A 26,409-nucleotide genomic window follows, 5' to 3' on the forward strand; every position below is an offset into this window, starting at 1 on the left:
ATTCAACTCATCAACTCCTTGTTTTAAAACCATGAACGCTTGTCGTTCAGCGGTGACTTACATCTTACCGGAATTTTTTTAATTGCCAAGACAAATTGTCCATAACGTGACAATTCACGTTCTAAAACATCATCTTTGATGAATGGCGGTACATTTGACAAAAGTATCTTCTTTGCCGGATTTACGAGGGGAAAAACCGGAGTATATGCATTTTTCACGACAATACCTTGTTCAACGATCTTATTCACCTTATCTACTGAATCCAAGAAAAGAACCATCGCACTATTCATTCTAGAAGCTGATCTTATACTTTCATGTCCGATCACCTGTCCAACCGCAAGACTGCACTCTTCCACAGAACAGTCACTCCCAACCGGCACTTTAATTCCATCACTACGCCATCACTGACATGGACCCCTCCTCCTTCAGTGCATTCACTGTCAAACAGCAAACTCCACTTTCTAACATTTATATTAAAACAAATCTTACACCAAAACAAAACAAGCTGGAAACCTGCAAAATGTATCAGGTCCAGCAGAGATACAGATGGACTTCAGACAGCGCAGAAAAATTCATCCATGCCCTACATTCTGAAGAATTGAAAAATCTAATCACTATATTTATGTATGAAAAATTTTAAACAACTAAAGATGGTGTTAATTTGGCTACAAATTAAATCAATAACATATTTCAAAAAGCAACATATATAAGTAAATTGAAAAAGGCAAAAAATACATTAAAAAACACCAAAAGATGAAAAATGGTTTGACTCAGACTGTAAAACATTAAGAAAACAACTTAGAGAATTATCAAATCTGAAACATAAAGAACCATACGACACCGACATAAGAACTGAATACTGTTCAAAACTAAAACAATACAATGACAAAATTAAAGCAAAAAAGCAACACCATCTGAACAAAAGTTTAGAAGAAATAGAGCATTCAATAAATCAAAATCAGTTCTGGGATATGTGGAATAATCTGAGCACAACAAACCCACAAGATCTACCAATACAAGACGGAAACATTTGGACACAACATTTTGAAAATTTATATCAAGAAATCCCACCAAAACAACTCAATGACAATTATGATCTGATCAAACAAAATCTACAAACTTATGAAGACACAATTAAAAATAAATCAAAATCCACTCGACTTCCCAATAACATTTAAAGAATTGACAAACAAACTCAAAAGCCAAAAATGTAAGAAATCTTGTGGTCCTGACAGCATTCTAGGTGAAATGCTGAAACACAGCACACCTGAGCTTCAGACAGCTGTGCTCAAACTATTCAACATTGTACTTAGTTCAGGCTGCTTTCCTGACATCTGGAGCCATGGACTCATTACTCCTATTCATAAGAGTGGAGAAAGATTGGACCCTAATAATTTCAGAGGCATTTGTGTGAGCAGTAATCTGGGGGAGTTTAAACCATAGAATGGTAAACTTCCTTAACGAGCACGATGTCCTAAGCCCGAGTCAGATTGGCTTCCTTCCAAATCACAGAACGACTGACCACATTTACACCCTACACACCCTAATCAATAAACACGTAAAACAGACCCAAAACGGAAAAATATTTGCATGCTTTGTCGATTTCAAAAAAGCATTTGATTCTATTTGACACGACGGATTATATTATAAGCTTTTACAAAGTGGTGTAGGGGGTAAAGTTTTTGATATTATAAAATCAATGCAATCCGAATTGGCAACAAACATACAGAATTCTTCACCCAGAAAAGAGGAGTGCGGCAGGGCTGTAGTCTGAGTCCAACGCTGTTCAACATTTACATCAATTAATTAGTGGTGCAGCTGGAAAAGTCTACAGCCCCTGGACTCTCTCTACAAGACAAGAACATCAAGCTATTGCTGTACGCAGATGATCTGGTGCTGCTGTCATCCACCCAACAGGGACTACAGCAGCAGCTGGACCTGCTGGACAACTACTGCCAGAACTGGGCCCTGGCAGTAAACCTCAACAAGACCAACTTTATGGTCTTTCAGAAGAAGCCCAGGTGTCAGGAACACAGACACCAGTTCAGTCTAGGCAGCACCGCTCTAGAACACACGATGCAGTACACTTACCTCGGCCTGATCCTCACTGCATCGGGGAGTTTCAGTTCGGCAGTGAATGCTCTCAAAGATAAAGCTCCAAGAGCTCTATATGCAATCAAGAAAAAATTCAAAAATATTGAAATACCGCTTCCAATTTGGTGTAAAATCTTTGATAGTGTGATTCAGCCCATAGCGCTGTATGGAAGTGAGGTTTGGGGTCCACTCAGTGATCAGTTACAGTAGATGGGACAGACATCCAACAGAAGCCCTACACACAGTATTCTGCTAAATGATTCTAAAATTATAAAGAAGAACACCCAATAACGCATGTAGGGCAGAATTAGGCAGATTCCCATTGATTATCAATATGCATAAAAGATCCCTCAAATTCTGAATGCATCTTTAATCAAGTCCCACAGAATCGCTTCATTTTAAAGCGCTACAAACCCAAGAACTGAACCCTGAAGAGAGTCCACTCAGTCAGCTAGTTCTGAGACTTACTAACCTGACTAACTCTACTAACATTAACCAGTCTCAGACCAGCACTGCCTTCAACCAAACATCAAAATCAATCAAATTACCAAACAATGTAAAAATACATATCTGGAACATTGGGATCAAGAAATTAAAACACAAAGTAAATTACAATTCTATCAAACTCTAAAATTATGAATATGAAGATTATCTTCAGAGTATCAGATACACAAAGCAGAGACGGATCCTGACCAAGTACAGGCTCAGTGAGCACAGTCTAGCCATCGAGACACTGTGTGTGAGGGGGGGAGAGAGAGAGGAGAGAGAGAGAGAGAGAGAGAGAGAGAGAGAGAGAGAGAGAGGGGGGAGAGGGGGAGAGGGGGAGAGAGAGAGAGAGAGAGAGAGAGAGAGAGAGAGAGAGAGAGAGAGAGAGAGAGAGAGAGAGAGAGAGAGAGAAACCTCATCATTAAAAAAATAGTTTTAAAGTTCTGGATCCACTTAAACTCTAGTTCGGAAGATTCTCTTCATCATAAAGCACTTATAACTCAAAAAAAGAATGCTCAAAAAAGTCATCTTTGTGTAATGGTGTCAGAGCTGACTAACAAAGCACTCGATATCACCAATCCTGAAAAATATAGAAGAATCAAAGAGATTATGAATGAAGAGAAGGAGACATACATACAGTATTGGAAAGAACAAACCAAAGACCAAAGTCGCCTCCAGTGTTATCTGAAACTCAACAGAGTACAGTATGGCTGACTATCTGCTCTCAGTCAGGAATATAACAAACAGACAGTTACTGACCAAGTACAGACTGAGTGACCACCAGCTGGCCATAGAGAGAGGACGACACAGAAAGAGCTGGTTACCTGAAGAAGAGCGAGTCTGTGACGAGTGTAGATCAGGATCAATTGAGACAGAGGAGCACTTCCTCCTCCACTGTGACAAATACACATCTCTGAGAGACTCACTGTACAGTCAAATACAGCAGAACACTCCTGAGCTCCAGTCGCTCCGTGAACATGACAAATTAAAAATATTACTTGGTGAAGGACCTGCTTCCTCTGTGGTAGCACATTATATTTACAAATGCCACAAACTAAGGGGTAAAGAGTGAACACATCTACATTAGTAGTACAACCCGAATTCCGGAAAAGTTGGGACGTTTTTTTAATTTTAATAGAATGAAAACTAAAGGAATTTCAAATCACATGAGCCAATATTTTATTCACAATAGAACATAGATAACGTAGCAAATGTTTAAACTGAGAAATTTTACACTTTTATCCACTTAATTAGCTCATTTAAAATTTAATGCCTGCTACAGGTCTCAAAAAAGTTGGCACGGGGGCAACAAATGGCTAAAAAAGCAAGCAGTTTTGAAAAGATTCAGCTGGGAGAACATCTCAGAAGTAAAGATGGGCAGAGGCTCTCCAATCTGTGAAAGACTGCGTAAAAAAAATTGTGGAAAACTTTAAAAACAATGTTCCTCAACGTCAAATTGCAAAGGCTTTGCAAATCTCATCATCTACAGTGCATAACATCATCAAAAGATTCAGAGAAACTGGAGAAATCTCTGTGCGTAAGGGACAAGGCCGGAGACCTTTATTGGATGCCCGTGGTCTTCGGGCTCTCAGACGACACTGCATCACTTATCGGCATGATTGTGTCAATGACATTACTAAATGGGCCCAGGAATACTTTCAGAAACCACTGTCGGTAAACACAATCCGCCGTGCCATCAGCAGATGCCAACTAAAGCTCTATCATGCAAAAAGGAAGCCATATGTGAACATGGTCCAGAAGCGCCGTCGTGTCCTGTGGGCCAAGGCTCATTTAAAATGGACTATTTCAAAGTGGAATAGTGTTTTATGGTCAGACGAGTCCAAATTTGACATTCTTGTTGGAAATCACGGACGCCGTGTCCTCCGGGCTAAAGAGGAGGGAGACCTTCCAGCATGTTATCAGCGTTCAGTTCAAAAGCCAGCATCTCTGATGGTATGGGGGTGCATAAGTGCATACGGTATGGGCAGCTTGCATGTTTTGGAAGGCTCTGTGAATGCTGAAAGGTATATAAAGGTTTTAGAGCAACATATGCTTCCCTCCAAACAACGTCTATTTCAGGGAAGGCCTTGTTTATTTCAGCAGGACAATGCAAAACCACATACTGCAGCTATAACAACAGCATGGCTTCGTCGTAGAAGAGTCCGGGTGCTAACCTGGCCTGCCTGCAGTCCAGATCTTTCACCTATAGAGAACATTTGGCGCATCATTAAACGAAAAATATGTCAAAGACGACCACGAACTCTTCAGCAGCTGGAAATCTATATAAGGCAAGAATGGGACCAAATTCCAACAGCAAAACTCCAGCAACTCATAGCCTCAATGCCCAGACGTCTTCAAACTGTTTTGAAAAGAAAAGGAGATGCTACACCATGGTAAACATGCCCCGTCCCAACTATTTTGAGACCTGTAGCAGAAATCAAAATTGAAATGAGCTCATTTTGTGCATAAAATTGTAAACTTTCTCAGTTTAAACATTTGCTATGTTATCTATGTTCTATTGTGAATAAAATATTGGCTCATGTGATTTGAAAGTCTTTTAGTTTTCATTTTATTAAAATTTAAAAAACGTCCCAACTTTTCCGAAATTCGGGTTGTACCATCAACGTTTATAGAAATGTATATGGATGTATTTTACATGTATTTTATTTTTCTTATGGATACATATGTATTTTTGTTTTGTTTGTTTCTATTCTGCTATGTACAGTGCTTTGGCAATATGTACCTATGTATGTCATGCCAATAAAGCAATATGAATTGAATTGAAATTGAATTGAAAAATTGAATTGAGAGAGAGAGAGAGAGAGAGAGAGAGAGAGAGAGAGAGAGAGAGAGTGAGCACAGTCTAGCCATCGAGACGGGCAGACACAGAAAGAGCTGAGAGTGTGTGCTCACTGTCAGACAGGAGAGATCGAGACAGAAATACACGTCCATAAGAGACCTCTACTTTAACAAATTCATGAATTTAATAAAGAACTTTACAGCCATAAGTGAAACAGAAAAAATAAAGATAATATTAGGAGAGGGACACACAGCAGCACTGGCTGCGAGATACGTGTGGACGTGCCACAGCCTGAGAGACAGCAGGTGAACGTGTGTGTGTGTGTGTGTGTGTGTGACCTCAGTGTATCTGACCCTATTGTGCACCACAGTGATCCTTAGTACGTTTGTGTATTTCTATGTAAGTTAAAGACTGTGGTATCAAATGTTCGAAAATGTTTTGCATAAAATAAAAACTAAGATAAAATCTCTCTTCATTTTTGTCTACAATCGTCTCTGCTTTTTCATCAACTGTTACGCCTTTAAAAATTCAGAACGAGTTTGCGGCTTCCCGCTGTTGCTCAAGTTACAGGTCTCACCCCTGTTTCACACCGCAAGCGTGAGCGGCGCGCGAGCAGCGCGTATTTTTTTTGGCGTCCATGTTAATCAATGAGTGCATTCACACCGGGACCAGGAGCAGCGCGTGAGCGTCAAGCAGGAGCGTCGCGTGAACAGCAGTGAAGCGGGGGTTTCGGCGTCCGGTCTATTTCTGTGCTGCTCACGCTCAATTAAAGTGAAAGCAAACTTTTGATGGAAAAATAAATATGATTTTACACAAAACTTGTTTAAAATGCACAGAATAAGCATGTCAAGAGTTTTAACAACAACGACAATGTCTAGTGTTTTAACAATTATGCCAGAAAAGAAAATTAAGTATAACAAATATGTATTTACCCATTTAAACTTTTTAATTCATCGTTTTGGGTGAAAGTATGGTGTATTGTTATAGAAACAAATGTTGAAAGAATTATACACATTGTTTGAAATGGTTATATTTTCTGCCGAACACGCTTTGCAGCCGCTGCTGTGATCCTGTACTTATACGCTTCCAGTGTGAATACTCGCGAGAGTCTCCTGCTGTAGTGACGATGTAGTTGAGCGGACGCGCTGCTCGCGCACCGCTCACGCATGCGGTGTGAAACAGGGGTCATACTCCTGTTGCTGCTAGTGATGGGAAGTTCGATTCTTTTCCGCGAACCGGTTCTTTCGGACGGTTCGATTCAATAAACCGGTTGAAAAAACCGGTTCACCGGTTCATTTACGCTCGACGTAATGACGTCATTGGCGATGACGTAATGGCGTCACGTCTATCAAACATTCAAATATATAAAGTCAGTAATCATAACTTTAGTCAGTTAAAAACCTCATAATCATGAAAAGTTTACAATTAAGTTTTGCAACAACGCACCCAAATACAGTAACAGCAATAATGTGCTTATGAGGATTTAAGTCTTGAAGATATAAAGTAAATAAATTAGGTGTCATCAGCGCAGAAACCACTATAAATAAACCATTGCGATGTATTTGCTATTAAATGAACTTACGTTTCGCCAGATTGCCCCTTCATTCAAGCCCTCGGTTTACCCGCGCTCATAACATTAGCACAGAATCAGTTAAGAATCAAATACCAAAAGAATCAGTTCGGTTTCGACGCGCTGTGAGTCAGTCGGCTTCACGCTGAATCACGCATGCGCAGTATCATCAGCTCCTCTGTTCTCAAAACGGACACGTCCGAAAGAAACGGTTTTGGTTCAGTGTACTGATGATCCGAAAACCGATGCAACCGGTTCTTGACTCGAGAACGAGAATCACTCTAACCGGCACGTGCTGCAGTTCAGTTTCATCAGCTGCTCTACTCGGGTTCATGTTCTGTTTACTACAAACTCAATTTGTGAATGTGTCATCATTAACTATAAATACAGTACACATATTTCATAAATCATCCCTTATTCCTATTAAACATAGAGTCTTTAGAGTTCTTAATTATTGTCCAACTTCCCTGAAACCCCCTCTGGCCTATACATAATCTACAATATACAGATTAGAAACATTCATCTTAAAAAAAAAAAAAAAATAATAATAATAAAAATGTATATAGATCTTTTATCACACTTTCCGAAATACTTTACACGCATGCGCAGTAGCATCAGTTCATCGGTTCTCAAATCGGACGCGTCCGAAAGAAACGGTTTTCGTTCAGTGTACTGGTGATCCGAAAACCGATGCAACCGGTTCTTGACTCGAGAACGAGAATCAGCTCATCGGTTCTCAAATCGGACGCGTCCGACAGAAACGATTCTCAGTTCAGTGTACTGGTGATCCGAAAACCGATGCAACCGGCTCTTGACTCGAGAACGAGAACTGCTCCAGCAGTGGGCGTGTTCGTTCGTTATCTGGCTCGGCTCGGTGTTCATCTTCAGTTCGGTCTACACAGCAGTTCAGTCAGTGTACTGTTTGAGTAAATTAATTACTCCGGGATATTGGTTTATTCTGACTCAGAGGGAGTGTCAGTCACGTTAAAAAGTTAACATCTTAAGTAATTTGTGGATTAATGCTTATTGGAGACGTGAACCATTTCAAACGATTCAGTTCGATTTGGTGAACTGGTTCAACCGGTTCACTAAGAAAAGCCGGTTAAATTGAACGATTCGTTCACGAATCGGTCATCACTAGTTGCTGCCAGCCTGTGGCTGCAACACAAAACTGCTGAACGCACAACACCCAAAGCGAACACGAGTGATGAGCGAGCGACGACGACATGCTAGGTCGAAGGAAGAGGCTCGATATTAGTGTGTTATAGTTAGCAGCGGTCTGTTATCAAGAAATAAAATAGTGTGTGCGTAAAAAGAATTTGTCCAAAAATTCCTGAGTCCAAGTCCACCGTCTAGGCAGGTTTTTTGTGTTAAATTATATTTCCCGTTGCTGCGCAGGCTCTTTTATTGTATATGACAGCTTATGTCCCGATGACCGGTCTTTGCATTACGATTAAAAGCAGTATCAATAAAGTAAAAAAATGTGATCAGGTTAATCATTTGTGAATGTGTCTCCTAAATCAGAATTTGAAAACCAGACACATTTAACATTTGCATCCAACAAAAATCATTCAACAAGTGTATTTTGTCAGGTAATTATGACATTTAACCAATGTTTGAGATATGTGAAACACTTTTTTTACTGAAATGTTTATCAGTAATAATGTGTTATTTTAAAAAAACACAATTTTTTTTACTAAAACTAGAGTTAAAATTAAAAGACTTTTAGTCGACTAAGATACCTTGAGTTTTCTTTCGACTAAAACTAGACTAAAATGACGAGACTTTTAGTCGACTAAAACTTGACTGACAAAAAAAGATATGTGAATGAGTAAATATGACTAAAACTAACAAGGACATTTGGCACAAGACTAAGACTAAATTAAAAACAGGTGATGAAATTAACACTACCCAAAGGACATTTTTTGGCCACAACCATCTCCTTTTTTCCAGACGTCCTTTTGTTTTTTCCAAAACCCCTTCCCAGTTTTTTTGCCACATTGAATCATCTCCAAGATAAACACCCAAATATTTAAAACCACTTTTCTTCCACTCAAGTCCAGCTGGTAGTTTAGGAAGACATCTACTTTCCCATTTTCTGCCTACAATGGCTTCACTCTTACACCAGTTTACTTTAGCTGAAGACAATTGACCAAACTCATTAAAATAACCTGTAAAGTGTTTACTTCTTGATTTTTTTTATCATAACCACAATATCGTCAGCATAAGCTGATAACTTAATCTTACATTCAGATTGCGGTATACTCCACCCATCAATGTTTGCCCTAATCCTTAACAGCAGAGGTTCAATGGCTAAAGCATACAACATGCCAGAAAGTGCACACCCTTGTCTAATACCTCTTGTACTTTTAAAAGGAACACTCAACCCTCCATTAATTTTGAGTATACTCTCAATGTTTGCATACAACACCCCAATCATTTGAATAAAACCTGGGCTGAAACCAAACTCACTCAGAGTCTTCCAGAGGTACTTATGCTCAACCCGGTGAAAGGCTTTTTCCTGGTCTAAGGAAATAAGGCCAAAGTCTAAACTCAATGATCCAGAGACGGAAAAAATATCTTGAATTAAATTAATGTTATCAAAGATCGATCTATTGGGAACACAGTATGTCTGGTCTATATGTATGACCCCACCAATCCCTTCTCTCAACCTAAACGCTGAGGCTTTAGATAAGATTTTTATATCAGAGCATAAGAGTGACACAGGTCGCCAGTTCTTTATGTTTCTGAGGTCTCCTTTTTTCGGTAACAGGGTGATCACTGCTCTCCGGCAGCTTGTCGGCAGCGACCCTCTGGTCAAGCTGTCATTAATCACCTCCAGAAGATCATCACCCAAAACTGCCCAGAATGATTTATAAAACTCAACAGGAATTCCATCGATCCCTGGAGCTTTCCTGCACTCCATACTCTTTAGGGCGTTATACAGCTCACCTTTCGTAAAAGGTTTTTCCAGCTCAGTGTTTGCTTCATCCGGAACTTTAGGCAGACTCACATAAAACTTACTGACTATATCCTTCACCTCTACGTGACCACTCTTATATAACTCGGAATAAAAACCTACCGCTCTTTTTCTTATTTCCTTAGCCTCTATAATTTCTGTACCTGATTCAGATAACAAGGAATGCATAGTTCTATTTTGGCCATTTTTCTTTTCAAGTCCAAAAAAGAAACTGGTTGGGCCATCCATCAGTGCTACACTCTGAAAACACGAGCGTACCAGAGCACCCTGTGCTTTAACCCCCCAAAAAATCATCTAAAATTTTCTTTTTATCTTTTAAAATTTTAACACATTCTCTGTCTCTAACAGATTCCACTACATTTTGCATTTCAATTCATCTCTTTCTCTAGATCTTTCAGGGATCGGGAAATGTCTCTCGAAACATTGAGTGTACAGTATACATACGGCACAGTTGCTGTATCTCTATTTTTGCAATGTCCCACCATTGTTGCAAAGAATCAAAGGATGACTTCTTATTCTTAAAACGTTGCCAAAAATGGCTAAACACCTCACAAAAAAATTATCTTGCAATAAAACCATATTAAAATGCCAATAAGCACTTGTTGGCTTTACATTAGTGATAAAAACATTACAACTGACTAAACCATGATCTGAGAAGCCCACAGGAGAAATTGCACATTGTTTAATATTATTAAAATGATGTTTAAAACAATACCACCTGTCTAGTCTAGCCATTGTCACAAAGTTCCCTCACTTGTGTCCATGTGTACTGCCTCTGTTTTATTTAGTACCCTCCAAATGTCATACAATTCACATTCTTTCAGAATTTGTTTTAAGACACACTGCGAAGGCATATGTGGTTCCCTGTGATTTCTGAGAATTGTATCTTCTGTACAATTAAAATCACCCCCTAGAAATAAAAACTCTTCAGATTTACAACTCTTTACAATATCTCTAACTTTGTTAGAGACACAACACTCTTTCACTTCCCAATACTGGGGCATACAAATTTATAAATACAACAGAAAAATGTTCAAACTCAAGCCGTAATTTCAGCAACTGTCCCCCGACTACATGCTCTACTTCATATGGATTTATATTTTTTCTTAGTAAAATTGCTACACCTCCACTAGTGGTAGTCTTATGGCTCACTATCACCTTTCCTTCCCATTCCATCATCCATTCATTTCCATTTTTTATATCACTATGTGTTTCTTGAAGAAACATAACATAAATCTTTTTTTGTCTTATCAACTCATAAAGTATTGCTCTTTTTCTGAAATCTCTTGCACCATTCATGTTCAGGCTGCCCAGTCTTAAATTACTTATAAATAAATGAGAAAAAAAAGAAACTGTGCAAAACAAAAACAAGAAATTAACAAAGAAAAAAGAAAAATTAAAACACTTCCTTTTCATCATTTAATCTTGTGGATCTCACCTTTTGAACAAATTTCTTTAACCTGTATACTTCCTGTTCTGTGAGACCCCCTAAACCAATTTCTTTCATTGACCTTCTTGCAGCTTCTATGAACATTTCAGTATCAGGAAAAAACTCTTGTACTTGAACACCCTTCATGCCTTTTGTGTTCTGCAAATTTTTTTTTTCTTTTTTCAAGGGTGTAAGCACTCCTCCCAGATCTTCTTTGAGAGACTGAGTCAACTGAACTTACAGATTCACACTCACTTCCTGTCACAGAATCATTCGAGTTATTGTGTTCAATGTCAGACATGGTTTCTTGAACCATCTTTTCTTTTATCTGATCTTCTTGAACCTGCTCTTTCCTAGCTTTTTTTCTCTACTTTTTCCACTTGTTTTTCTCTTTAAAGTCTGTGTTTTAAACAGATTGTCATCCTCCACCATATCGATGTCTCCTGAGACTTCTACATTCACATAAGGGCTAGCAGCATCATTTACTTTTTCAATTTCCCCTTCTACTTCTTCCTCATTAGTTACATTTACAGTTTCTTTTTGATTAGTTTGTTCACCACTCTCAAGCACTTCCCCTCCTTTTTCCTGATTCCCATTCTCCACATTATCTTTCTGTCCCTCACCTTCAATATCATTCCGTAGGCCTACTGCATCGTGTTCCACATTTTCAGGACACTCACGAGTCTTCCTTGTCCACATTTAAAACACTTCATTGTCTCCGATGTAACGTAAATCACATAGTCAAAATCATCAATTCACTCTCATTGTTCAGAATCATATACACCTGCCGCCGGAAAGAAACATGCTTCAACTGTGCCGATTTGCAATTTTAGGTGATTTTTTAAACTGCGAAACAACTTTTCCGTGCCTGACCAGTTCTCTTTGGATCACTTCATCCTTTATAAAAGGTGGAACATTCGACAACAAGATCTTTTTCGCCGGTTGAATCCAAGGCATTGTACGAATCATTCAACACAATTCCACTAGCGACGTTAACCTTGTTCACATCATCTAGGAACAAATCAAATGCACTGTTCATCCTAGATGCCTACAAGATACTATTAACAACATTGTGCTGTTTTACAGTCATGCCAATAAAGCTCATTTGAATTGAATTGAATTGAATTGAGAGAGAGAGAGAGAGAGAGAGAGAGACGGAGAGAGAGGGAGAGAGAGAGAGAGAGAGACGGAGAGCGAGGGAGAGAGAGAGAGAGGGAGAGAGAGAGAGAGAGAGACGGAGAGAGAGAGAGAGAGACAGAGAGAGAGAGCGAGGGAGAGAGAGAGAGAGAGACAGAGAGAGAGAGCGAGGGAGAGAGAGAGAGAGAGACGGAGAGAGAGAGCGAGGGAGAGAGAGAGAGAGAGACGGAGAGCGAGGGAGAGAGAGAGACGGAGAGAGAGAGAGAGAGAGAGAGAGAGAGTTACCACGGTTACGATGGCAGTTGGCAGCAGAAATACCAGCTCCTGATTTCAACATCATTTTTGCCAGATAATGGATTTTTTCATGAACCAAATCATAATTAGTTAATTGGACATTTATTTGTGAACAATAGAGGCAGAAGATTTCTAAGGTAAGACCTCTTAAAAAGATTGTCATCGACTAAAAACGACATATAAAGTCACTGTAGCAGTTAACTGTTAGCCAAGCTGACATTCTGTGACAGTTAGTTCAGTTAGAACAACATGGGCCTCACTAAAGCAGAGGCATTTTTCAAAAATGAAGAGGAGTTGGAGATAATCTATCCAGCAGAAATTAAATCTACAAAAGACAAGAAAAGGATGAAAGAGATTATGCTGAGGGAGAACCCAGAGATTCTGCTATCTGACTACAGTGGAGCAGAAAACAGCAGAGTGCTGTGTAACCTGCTGTTCTTCACTGAACAGACATCATCCTGGCACACCGTCCTCTGCTCAAACATGACATGTGTGAGGAAAGGAGGCATCAGCAAAGGCAGACAACTCACTCTGGAAGGAGAGAACGACACAAAGCTGACTGTGAATCTTTACCATAATGGCACAGTCATGGTCCAGGGAGCAGAAACCAGCCTCAGTGAATTCCAGAGGAGCTTCAGAAACCTTAAACACCAGGTTCAGAAGATAAAACAAGATCCTGAAATGAAGAGCCACACAGTGCCCAGCACCAGCTCCGTTACCATCTCTGACAGCAGCTCAGGAACTCCTCAAACACACAGACACTCCAGCACTCCTGCGTCTCCTAAGATCAAGGCTTTGAGAGATAACATCGCTGAGCTGGAGCAGCACTTCTGTCTGTTTAAAGAGGAAACTACCAACAGCCTCCATCATCTGCTAAACCTGACCAGCCACCACAGTGTGCAACAAATACAGCAGCTCTGCTCTGCTGTAAAACAACTGGAGGAGGACAATCAAGAGCTGCACCAAGAGCTGAGGAGGGTGAGAGAAGAGCTGGTCAGAAGAGAACAACACAGCCACACACTGGAGAGACTGCTGGAGGAGACCAGAAACCAGCTCCACACAAGACAACACCAAGAGAGTGTCAGCACCCAAACACACAGCACAAACACCACTCAACAGCAGCAGTGTGTCAGCTCACCGTCTCAGAGCTCCTTCACTCCTGCAACCGCTCACAAGCTCAAGAGGAAAGAGAGCAGCAGCAGTACACAGAGTCCTCCACCTGCACCATTCAGGAGCACCAGCAGAGAACAGAAGAGTCAAGACAACATCATTATACTCTGTGATTCCAACGGCCATCATCTCGACCCCAGACGACTGTTTCCGGGGAGATCTGTGAAGAAGTTCTGGTGTCCCACGTCACACTCAGCTGTGAGGCTGCTGCGAGACGGTGGGTTCGGTGCACCGTCACACATCATTCTCCACACCGGGACAAACGACCTCAGTGCTAGAAACATAGATGTCACTAAAGCCCTGACCAACGTAGTGCAAACAGCTAGCAGGATCTACCCCAGAGCCAAAATCATCATCTCGACCCTTCTACCTCGCAGAGACGTGTCTCAAAACATCATCAACTCCATCAATGAGAAGATAGCTGGAATCTGTGCTTCAATGACAAATGTCCACATAGCTGACCATCAGCGCATCACCCATGAGCATCTATATGACCACATCCACATCCATCGAGAGGGAATGAGACTGTTTGCTAAGAGCATCAAGGAGACAGCCCTGCGCCCCCCTCCGAAGACGCTCGGTGATCACGAGGAGAGGGTAAGAGTGCTTCAGTCAGACAGCTACGCCGCTGTAGCAGCAGGACGAGCTAGAACAGACTCCAGAGACCTGATCCAGATCAAAAACATGCTGAAAATGATCTGTGACAACCTACTAGCTTAACTACTTACAGTGTGTCTGGAGTTAAAAATTATCATTACTTCTTAATTACTTTTATTTCACTTATTTCTACTTGTTTACTTTCAAATTTGACAATTGTAAAACTCATTCACTCGTGATGTGTTTATATATATATATATATATATATATATATATATATATATGTGTGTGTATATTTATATATATATATATATCCTCTTTGCTTTTTTTTTTTTTTTTTTTTTTTTTTTTAATTGATGAATTTATATTTTAAAACATGATTTGTTCATGAATTCATACATTATTCTGGTAAATGCAATACTTCCCAATGTCATCGTTTAAAATAACTAGTTATAATATTCAAGGAATGTTCTCTTCAGCTTTTGGAGAGAAAAGTACCAATCCTGATTTTATTAACGCTGTACATAGTTCAGACATAATTATTTTACTTGAGACATGGAGTCGTTTAGACTCTCAAACCTCCCCCCCCTCACACTACAGAGAGCTGCGCATCCCCTCAATCAAACAGCCTGATGTTAGAAACGGAAGAGATTCAGGAGGAATCATAGTCTGGTTTAAACACCATCTGTGGCAGTATATTCAGCCCATGAAAAAGGGAAAAACACACATTTGGATAAAAATTCAAAAAGAGATTTTGTGTTTAGATGAGGACCTGTACCTGTGTTCCACATATATCCCCCCATATGAGTCGCCTTATTATAATGAAGACATCTTCTCAACCCTACAATCAGAGATCAATTACTTCCAGTCTAGAGGTTCAGTTCTATTAATGGGGGATCTGAACGCCAGAACGGGGAAGGAACAGGACTACATCAGCTCTGATGGGGACAAATATATTAACAGTTCACTTCATCATCAGCAAAAAGGTTTTACCAAAACACGCCAGAATTATGACAACACGATTAACAGACATGGAAAACAAGTCCTGCAGCTCTGCAAAAGCCTGGGCCTGTACATAGTGAATGGCAGAATGACGGGTGACTCTCTGGGCCGATGTACATACAGCTCACATCTGGGCAGCAGCACAGTAGATTACGCCATCACAGATCTAGACCAGAGTCAGATCAACTATTTCACAGTGATGCCACAGCTGCCATTATCAGACCACAGTCACATAGTCCTCAGTCTCAACAGGTCAGGGAATCATCTGCCATCTTCTGAACAGAAAGTTCAATTATATCCGCTCCCCCCCAAATTTATATGGAGTAAAGACAGTCCTGCCCAGTATGAAGCTGCGCTCCACAGCACCCACGCTGAGAACATGATAGACTCATTTCTCCTGACTACATTTAGTGTAGATAAGAGAAGTATCAATTTAGCAACTAAACAGTTAACTCAAATCTTTTCTACAGTGGTCAGAAAAGCCCTCAGAAAAAGAACAAATTACCGATGTAAAAAAGAAATCGCTAAAGATGCTTGGTTTGATAAAGATTGTCAAAAACTAAGAAAAGAATTAAGATCATTATCAAATAAAAAACACAGAGACCCTGCAAACCAACAAATACGAGCCACATATCAAGAAATGCTCAAACTATACAAGTCACTATTAATACAGAAGAAAACTGACCACATAAAAATTAAAATAAACAAAATTGAAGAAGCAATCGATCAAAATTCTTTTTGGGATTTATGGAATAATTTAGATAAATCCAAAGAGGCCAAACACCTTCCCATCTATGACCCAAACATCTGGACTGAACATTTCAGAAAACTCTATTCTCTAAACGAACCAACCCTCGCCCAAAAACATCTGACCTCCCAACTAAATAACCTGGAATACACGAGAAAAGAGCAGCTCAATCATTTAGACAAGCCCATAGAATTAACTGAACTGACAGAGAAGATGAAATCCCTCAAAAATAAGAAATCAAGTGGCTTAGATGGAATTTCTAATGAAATGCTGAAACACAGCAGCCCCAAACTGAGACTTGCTATCCTAACATTATTCAATCTCTTATTAAAATCTGGACACTTTCCTGAGATCTGGAAAGAGAACGTGATAACCCCGATTTTTAAACAAGGTGAAAAGTATGACCCAAATAATTATAGAGGCATCACAGTGAGCAGTAACCTCGGAAAACTATTCTGCTCCATCATCAATGAGAGATTAATTCAGTTCATCCAAGAACACAAGATTTTAAACAATTGTCAAATTGGATTTATGCCAAAACAGAGAACTTCAAATCACATTTACACACTCCACACACTCATAGAAAAATATGTTCATCAAACAAAACAAGGAAAAATATTTGGCTGCTTCATTGATTTTAAAAAAGCCTTTGATTCGGTATGGCACAATGGACTTTTTCTAAAACTGATTCAGAGCGGAATAGGAGGAAAGACATATGACATCATAAAGGACATATACAACGGGAACAAATGCTGTGTCAAGATCAACGACAGACGTACTGATTATTTCAGTCAGAATAAAGGAGTGCATCAAGGCTGTAGCCTCAGCCCGACTCTGTTTAATATCTATATTAATGAACTGGCATCAGCACTTGAGAAGTCCCCTTGTCCTGGTCTGACCCTCGAGGGCAGAGAAATCAAATGTCTCCTGTACGCTGACGATCTTCTGCTCTTGTCACCTCATGAAGAGGGGCTACACCAAAGCCTCTCGCTTTTAGAAGATTACAGTAGAGACTGGGCCTTACCAATAAACATGGAGAAATCCAAAATTATCATCTTTCAGAAAAAACCTCGGCTTACTGACAAAAAATATAGTTTCACAATCGGGGGAACACTTCTTAATCATGTGACGTGTTATAATTATTTGGGTCTCACTATCTCAGCTTCTGGTCAGTTTGACCTGGCAATAAAACATCTGACTGATAAGGCACGCAGGGCTTATTACACTATTAGAAAATCTTTGTTCAAATTCAACCCACCTATTAAATTATGGCTAAAAATCTTCGACAGCATCATCAAACCCATTCTTCTATACGGTTGTGAGATCTGGGGCCCCAAATTTAAATTAAACTACACATCGTGGGATAAAAGACCCACTGAAATGTTCCACCTGGAGTTCTGCAAGAACATCCTGGGACTTCACAGAAACGCCCCTAGTCTCGGCTGCAGGGCAGAACTGGGCAGATTCCCTCTTCTAGCAGATATCCAGAAGAGAACAGCCAAGTTCTGGTTCCATCTATCAGACACACGGACAGATGATTACCATCACTGCGCTCTTATGTACAGGACAGGACACCCAGAGAGTGACCCCACGCACTATTTAGTGGAAAAACACCAACTCAGCTCAACCATTCAATTAAGACACGCAAAAGTTAAAGAAATTGTAAAACTAACCCAGGAAGAATACATCTATGATTGGCAGGTCAAAGTAGAACAAATTAACAAATTAAAATACTTCTATAGAATAAAGACTGGCTATCAATTGGCACCTTACTTGATCAAAATTAAAGACTATAGTAAGAGAAAGCTCCTGACGAAGTATCGTTTGAGTGATCACCGTCTGTGTGTGGAGACGGGCCGACACAAACACAGCTGGAGAGAGAGAGAGCTCCGACTGTGTCCTCACTGCACAGAGAGACTCGTAGAGGACGAGCTGCACTTCCTCACACACTGCAGCAAATATGAACACATTAGAGACAACTACTTTACCCAAATAGCTCAAATTCTGCCAGAATTCAGGCAAGCAAGCGACATTGACAAACTCAGTTATATTTTGGGAGAGAAAGAGAAGTGTGTCCAGCTCGCAGCGCAGTATGTGTCCTCCTGTCACATCATGAGGGACAAAAACTAAACTCCTGTACTTAAGCAATGCTCTCTGTAAATATTTACCCTGTATTCACTTTTTTTGTTTATTTATTTATTTATTTATTTTGTGTGTTATGTGATTATATATGTACAATATGGACATGAATAGGTTTTTTTTTTTTTTTACTATTATTATTTATTTATTTATTTTATTATTATTATTATTATTATTATTTATTTTTTTTTTTTATCTACATATCTATATATCTGTATAACTTGTTTACTGTTTATTGCTTTGGCAACATTGTGCTGTTTCACAGTCATGCCAATAAAGCTCATTTGAATTGAATTGAATTGAATTGAGACAGAGAGAGAGAGAGAGAGAGAGAGAGAGAGAGAGAGAGACGGAGAGAGAGAGAGAGAGAGAGAGACAGAGAGAGCGAGAGAGAGAGACGGAGAGAGAGAGAGCGAGAGAGAGAGACAGAGAGAGAGAGAGCGAGAGAGAGAGACGGAGAGAGAGAGAGCGAGAGAGAGAGACAGAGAGAGAGAGAGAGAGAGAGAGAGACGGAGAGAGAGAGAGAGAGAGAGAGAGAGAGAGACGGAGAGAGAGAGACGGAGAGAGAGAGAGAGACAGAGAGAGAGAGAGAGAGAGAGAGAGAGAGACGGAGAGCGAGGGAGAGCATGACCCTGACAGCACAGTGATGACCGTGAACATCTATAAAAATGGTACAGTCATGATACAGGGGGACCTGAAAACATTCCAGGCGGACTACAGAACAATAGGTGAAATCGTGAAACATGAGAAAGCTGTACTATCTGAAAGCTGGTCATCTGAGCAGAATCCACCGATCAGCACCTCAGACCTCAGACCCACTCCTGCAGAAGCTGAGCACATCTCGCCCTCCCTGCTCAGAGCTATCCCTCTCCTACAGGAGCACTTCACCAAGCTGGAGATGGTGCAGCTCAGAGAAACTGTGCTGAAACAGCAGCAGTCGGACACATGTGCAGCTCACAATGAACTCCAGCAGAACACCGAGCTCTTAACTCAGAGACTGTCAGCCCTCACACAGCAGACGAGGAAGCTTCAGACAGAGAAGGACAGCTATCAGTGTGAGCTGACCGCCCTGAGACTCCAGCTAGAGGACAGAGAGCAGTCCACAGCAGAGATGAGGCAGCAGCTGAGAGAGATCCAGGAGGAGAGAGAGCAGCAGCGCAGCGAGATCCAGGCCCTGAGAGAGCAGCTGAGAGAGCTCCTCCTGGCCAGAGAAGAGCCAGAGCAGACCCACAGAGCTCAAACACTGCCCTCCAGCCCACAGTCACCGAACACAGGGAGTCAACACCCAGCCCTCAGCGCAGAGAGACCAGACCCAGCCCGTTCGCAGCCTTCACAGCGCCCCCTGCCAGACTCCTCAACACAGCAGCCCTCGTCTCACAGCAGCCCAGCACCAGCCAGCACAGAGAAACCCGAAATAGCTCTACTCATCGATTCAAACGGCAAATTCATCGATGTAAAGAAACTGTTCCCCCAGCACAGAGCTGTTAAACTCTGGTGTCCCACCACTGACAAAGCCCTGGAGCTCCTGACAGAGTCCCAGCTAGGCCGGCCCAGCCACATCATCATCCACACGGGCACCAACGACCTGCGGAGCCAGCAGGACCGAGTGTCGAACTCCCTCAGAGCCGTCGTGGATAAAGCTAGAGAAACCTTCCCCAACTCCAAAATCATCCTGTCCACTTTACTTCAGAGGAAAGATTTCCACCCCAACACAATTAATAAAATAAACTCCAGAATCTCTAGACATTGTGCCCTCCTGCCCAACGTCCACTTGGCCCACCATCCAGACCTGGACACTGAATGTCTATACGACCACGTCCACCTTTATAAGAACCTGGTACATATCCTCGCAAAGAGACTCAAAGATGTCACTCTATACAGGACCAACCAGACCAGCCCCAGGTGGAGCAGAACCAGCCCTAACCCAGCCAATCCATCGAGACACACTCCAGCAAACTACATCCCAGTCCACAGCTCATCTAGAGCCCCGACCGGACCTCCACCCAGACCTCCACCCAGAGGTCCACCGCCCGGAGCTCCAGCACCCAGACAGGACCCCCACAGACAGAGACCGCTCTACAACAGCCCCACAGCTCCAGCAGCTGAAGCCCGTCCACAGCAGAGCCCGGCCCAGCCAGGCAGACTGAGCTACGCCCAAGCTGTCAGCGGAGGAGCAGACCACCCTAACGCTGAACTCCACAACATCCAACACATGCTGAGTATCATCTGCTCTCACCTACTAACACACAGTGGACAGTGGTAAACAAAAAAAAACTATTATTCTGTGGTATTAATGTACATTTAATATGGAATTGTTGATGTTTTGAGTTTCTACCACAACCTTAATCACATCTTTCATTCTTCTAATTTTAATCTGTAGTAATTTTGCATCATTTCTTTTTTCTCAAAATAGCAAACAAACCATACACATTAATTTAAAAATTTATGATGAAATCACTTAGTTTTTCTACGTGGAATATTCAAGGTCTAAACTCCTCAGTCTTTGGCCTAAAAAGTAGACATTCTGATTTTATGAAAGAACTACAAGACCTAGATGTGATCATCTTACAGGAAACCTGGTGCAGAGGAGATGCGTTCACTAGCTGTCCCTCAGGATACAGAGAGATAATATTACCATCCGTCAAACTCTCATCAGTCACACAAGGGAGAGACTCGGGAGGGATGATAATATGGATTAAATCTGAACTGCCCATAGAACTAATAAAAAAAGAACAACATCACTTGTGGCTTAAAATACAAAAAGGAATGATATTAGCATCTAAGCCTGTTTTCCTTTGTGCAGTTTACATTCCACCCCTCGAGTCTCCGTATTTCCAAGAGGAAACTTTCCAGAACATAGAGAGAGAAATCAGCCATTTCCAGGCCCAGGGAAATGTGCTGCTTATGGGCGATCTAAACGCAAGAACAGGAGCAGAATTAGATTTCATCGAATCGCACGGTAGCAGATTCATCACAGGCAATAACCACTTATTCCCTTCTCACCCCAGCAGACAAAACTGTGATGAAACCGTGAACGCTCACGGACGGCAGCTGCTGCAGCTCTGCCGAGGACTGGCTCTGTACATCGTCAACGGGAGACTGCGAGGGGACTCGCTCGGCCGATATACCTACAGCTCAGCTCTGGGGAACAGCACTGTAGACTATACCATCACAGACCTCCAGCTTTCCTCTCTGAGAGCATTCACAGTCAAACCCCTCAAACCTTTCTCAGACCACAGCCAAATCATCCTCTATATAAAGCAATCTGAAACATCACCCCAACCAATTAGGACCCCATATCAAATGAGCAAAATAATGTCTTTCAAATGGACAGAAACCAGTGCCAGTAATTACAGCACTGCTGTCGAATCTTCAGAAATACAATCCCTCATACATTCATTCCAAATACAGGAATACCCCAAAAACCAATTTGGCATCAATCAGGAAGTACAAGACCTAAACAACATATTCTACAAAACAGCACAAAAAAGTAATTTGGCAATTGTTAAACCAAAGAAAAAATATTTAGATACTGACAAATGGTTTGATTTGGACTGTAAGGCTCTGAGAAAAAACCTCAGAAACTTATCAAATCAAAAACACAGACAACCAGATAATCCGGACCTCCGCCTTCTTTACTGTGAGGCACTAAAATAGTATAAAGCCACACTCCGGCGGAAAAAAGCACAGTTTTTGCAAAGCCAGTTTGAAGAAATTGAAAAATCTATAAACTCACACAAATTTTGGGATAAATGGAAATTGCTGTACAAACCAAATCAAGAAGTTCTGGCAATCCAAGATGGGGAGAAGTGGAAAAACCACTTCCAGGAATTATACACCCCAACTGAAATTCAAAATTCTAATCAAAATGAAATAATTAATAAACTAGACAATTTGGAAAGATCAATTAAAACAAACCAAAACCCTTTAGATTTCCCCATAACAATGAAAGAATTGGAAGAACAATTAGGAGTCCTTGAGTCCAAGAAAGCCTGTGGTGTAGACAGCATCCTGAACGAGATGCTGAAACACACAGACCAAAGCTTCAGACTGGCCATGCTCAAACTGTTCAATGATGTTCTGTGTGTAGGGTTCTTCCCTGAGATCTGGAACAAGGGCCTCATCAGCCCCATCCACAAGAGCGGAGACAAACTAGACCCCAACAACTACCGAGGCATCTATGTGAACAGTAACCTGGGGAAGGTTCTCTGCAGCATCTTAAACGCCAGACTTTTACACTTCCTTATGAAGCACAATGCCTTGAGTAAATCCCAAATTGGCTTTCTTCCAAAATGTCGCACATCCGATCACATTTTTACATTACAAACACTAATTGACAAATATGTACATCAAAACAAAGAACAAATTTTTGCTTGTTTCGTTGATTTCAAGAAAGCATTTGATTCAATCTGGCACGAAGGATTATACCTACAGCTTATCGACAGTGGAGTAGGGGGGAAATTCTATGATTTGATCAAATCGATGTACACAGCCAGCCAATGCGCTGTCAAAATTGGAAACCAAAGAACCGAATTCTTCCCCCAGGGGCGCGGAGTGAGACAGGGATGCAGTTTAAGCCCCACCCTCTTCAACATTTACATCAACCAATTGGCCAATATGTTAGAACATGCTCCCTTTCAAGGTCTCACTCTCCACGACACCGAGATCAAGTGTCTACTCTACGCAGACGACCTGGTCCTCCTGTCGCCCACTAAACAAGGGCTTCAGGACGGCCTGGATCTGCTGGAGGATTACTGTCAGTCCTGGGCCCTGACCGTCAACCTCCAGAAGACTAGAGTCATGATGTTCCAGAAACGCTCCAGATCTCAGGGACCAACACACACATTCACACTCTCACACAGAACCATTGAGAGCACAAAAGCATACACCTACCTCGGCCTGAAAATAACTCCAACTGGTAACTTTACTTTGGCTGTGAATGAACTCAAAGAGAAAGCTCAGAGGGCTTTCTATGCCATAAAACGATCAATCAAAATTGACATCCCAATCCAAATTTGGCTCAAACTTTTCAAATCAATAATTGAACCAATTGTTTTATATGGCAGTGAAGTGTGGGGTCCTTCTATAAAATTAGATTTTTTAAATTGGGAAAAACATCCGATTGAAACTCTACAATTAGATTTCTGTAAAAGAATACTCAAAGTCCAAAGAAAAACACCAAACAACGGATGCAGGGCAGAATTGGGCCAATACCCTCTCCTCCTAAACATCCAAAAAAGAGCCATCAAATTCTGGAAACACCTGAAAACAAGCGATCCCAACACGTACCATTATAAAGCCCTGAAACACCAAGAGCTGAGCGTAACGAGGAGTCCCCTGTGCCAGCTGGTGCTGAGACTGACTGAGCTCTCTCCTGCAGAGATCAGCTCGCCTCAGCACACACACACACTCACACACATTCGGCCTGCACAAATTATCAACACAGAACAACACAAGTACATCACCCATTGGACAAACACCATTCAAAACCAACACAAACTGGAATGTTATTCGGCACTAAATCGAGAGTACACTGTTGCGAGCTACCTGAGCACAGTGAATGATGTGAAGCTCAGGAAAACCCTGACGATGTACAGACTCAGCGAGCACAGCCTGGCCATCGAGACGGGCCGGCGCAGACAGACCTGGCTCTCCCGGGAGGACAGACTCTGCTCGCACTGCATTCTGGGAGTGCCAGAGACCGAGCTGCACTTCCTCACAGAATGCCCCAAATACCAACACATCAGAGACCAATATTACCCCAAAATGAATAAGATATTTCCCCAATTTAACACCTGTAATCCAACCCAAAAACTTAGATTCATCCTTGGCGAAGAAGCCAAATGCTCCAATTTAGCAGCAAGATTTGTAGCATCTCTCCACATCCTGAGGGACGAGCAGAGCAGCAAACACCCAATGAACACACACACACTCACAGCCTAACACACCAAATCACACACACACACACACACACACACACACACACTCACAGCCTAACACACCCAATCACACACACACACTCACTCACAGCCTAACACACCCAATCACACACACACACACACACACACACACACACACACACACACACACACACACACTCACAGCCTAACACACCCAATCACACACACACACACACACACACTCACTCACAGCCTAACACACCCAATCACACACACACACTCACTCACAGCCTAACACACCCAATCACACACACACACACACACACACACACACACACACTCACAGCCTAACACACACACACACACACACACACACTCACAGCCTAACACACCAAATCACACACACACACACACACTCACAGCCTAACACACCCAATCACACACACACACTCACTCACAGCCTAACACACCCAATCACACACACACACACACACACACACAGCCTGACACCCCATCAGACCTACACACATGTATATATGTTAAATTCCAAGTTCAGTGTTAGTTTATTTTAGCTTTTGTGTTTTATGTACATGATTTCGGCATTATAATCCTTTTTATTTTATTTATTAATCTTATAATATTATGTTTTATTTTATTTTATTTAACTATTATTATAATGTTTGGTGTAGTTAATGTTCAAAATCAATTTCTAAGTTGTTTTTTGATGCTTTGGCAATACAAAATGTATTTTTTTGTCATGCCAATAAAGCTTTCTGAATTGAATTGAATTGAGAGAGAGAGAGAGAGAGACGGAGAGAGAGAGACGGAGAGAGAGAGAGAGAGAGAGAGACAGAGAGAGCGAGAGAGAGCGCGAGAGAGAGAGAGAGAGCGAGGGAGAGAGAGAGAGCAAGAGCGAGGGAGAGAGAGAGAGCAAGAGCGAGAGCGAGAGAGAGAGCGAGCGAGCGAGCGAGAGCGCGAGCGAGCGAGGGAGAGAGAGAGAGAGACTCAGTGATGTAGAAAACACTGGTATAAAAACCAGTCGCTTATTTCACAGTCCCTACCACTTTATGAGCAGCAGTACAGTGAAAATGATGACCGTTTTAAAAACAGTGGATAACAGTATTAAGTTTGAATGGCTGACATTTATATGACACAGTCCAGTGAGTGATGTTTTGCTGACACTGCATGAATGTCAGAAAAGTCTGGCCTACTACTTCAGCTCACAACACTAAGTGAAGTGTTCAGAAGTTGTGCAGCTCTGTATCCAGCCGCAGTCTTTTAGTATTGGCCATGTGCTCCCGAGTCTTTCAGACAGAAGGTTTGCTGTGTGTCCCAGGGATCCACAGCATTAATATTCATGAGGAGGCTGTTTGATTTGGGTAGACGTGCGGAAAGACAGATTCAATAGCCTCTCGTCACAATATTCACTGTTCTGCTCTCGAGCATGTGCGCTGCTGCAAATCAATTCATTACACGCCACAACACTAGTGTCAAATAGAAATAGAGAGAATAAGAAGCACTAACAAAAAACGGTGGAGGTACATTGAGGTACCATGTACTGTATATATCATGATATTCGTTCACTATATACCATGGTATTACCACTGTGACACCTCCCCAGAACGAATGAATTATTGAATGAAGTTAAACTGAAAGATGAACATTCCTTGCTCGTATCTAAAGACTCGACTGATAATTTGTAGAGAACCTTTCTCTCTTTTTTAAATATAAAATGAAAAAGGAGACAGCAGGGTAAATCCCATCTGGCTCATTGAAACACTGGGCCGTTCTTCCAGAGCTATTCATTATGGATTCCAGACTTCATTTGATTTTAGTGAAATGTGAATCAAACAATGGGTCTTTTACCTCCGAGCGGAGATCCTCATCCTGTGCAGACTGATTCTGTGGAGGATGACGCTCTTTCTGTAGGAAAAATTCAACTAATTCACTACCAAACATGCTGAAAATGTCTTTTTTGAAGAAAGAAAACACAATCCAAAGTCTCCATCTAGTGGAGGAAACTGTCCTACACCAACGCTTCAGATTTCAAAGAAAGCTTGATC

General features: G+C 41.4%; 1 protein-coding gene across 5 annotated transcripts in view; it reads right to left on the minus strand.

Annotated features, from left to right (window-relative positions):
* LOC132117903 (ankyrin repeat and SAM domain-containing protein 1A-like) overlaps positions 1–26,409 on the minus strand; it is a 121,637-nt gene that overhangs the window by 58,620 nt on the left and 36,608 nt on the right. For 4 of the 5 annotated variants that reach the window (XM_059527255.1, XM_059527253.1, XM_059527256.1 and 1 more), the window contains one exon: positions 26,213–26,269. The exons of the other annotated variant lie outside the window; for it this stretch is intronic. In XM_059527255.1, the coding sequence (XP_059383238.1) occupies positions 26,213–26,269 (57 nt within the window). The remainder of the gene's footprint in view (positions 1–26,212; positions 26,270–26,409) is intronic. 5 annotated transcript variants of the gene reach the window in all.

This window comes from Carassius carassius, chromosome 37, assembly GCF_963082965.1.
Source record: "Carassius carassius chromosome 37, fCarCar2.1, whole genome shotgun sequence".
Taxonomy (NCBI): Eukaryota; Metazoa; Chordata; class Actinopteri; order Cypriniformes; family Cyprinidae; genus Carassius; species Carassius carassius.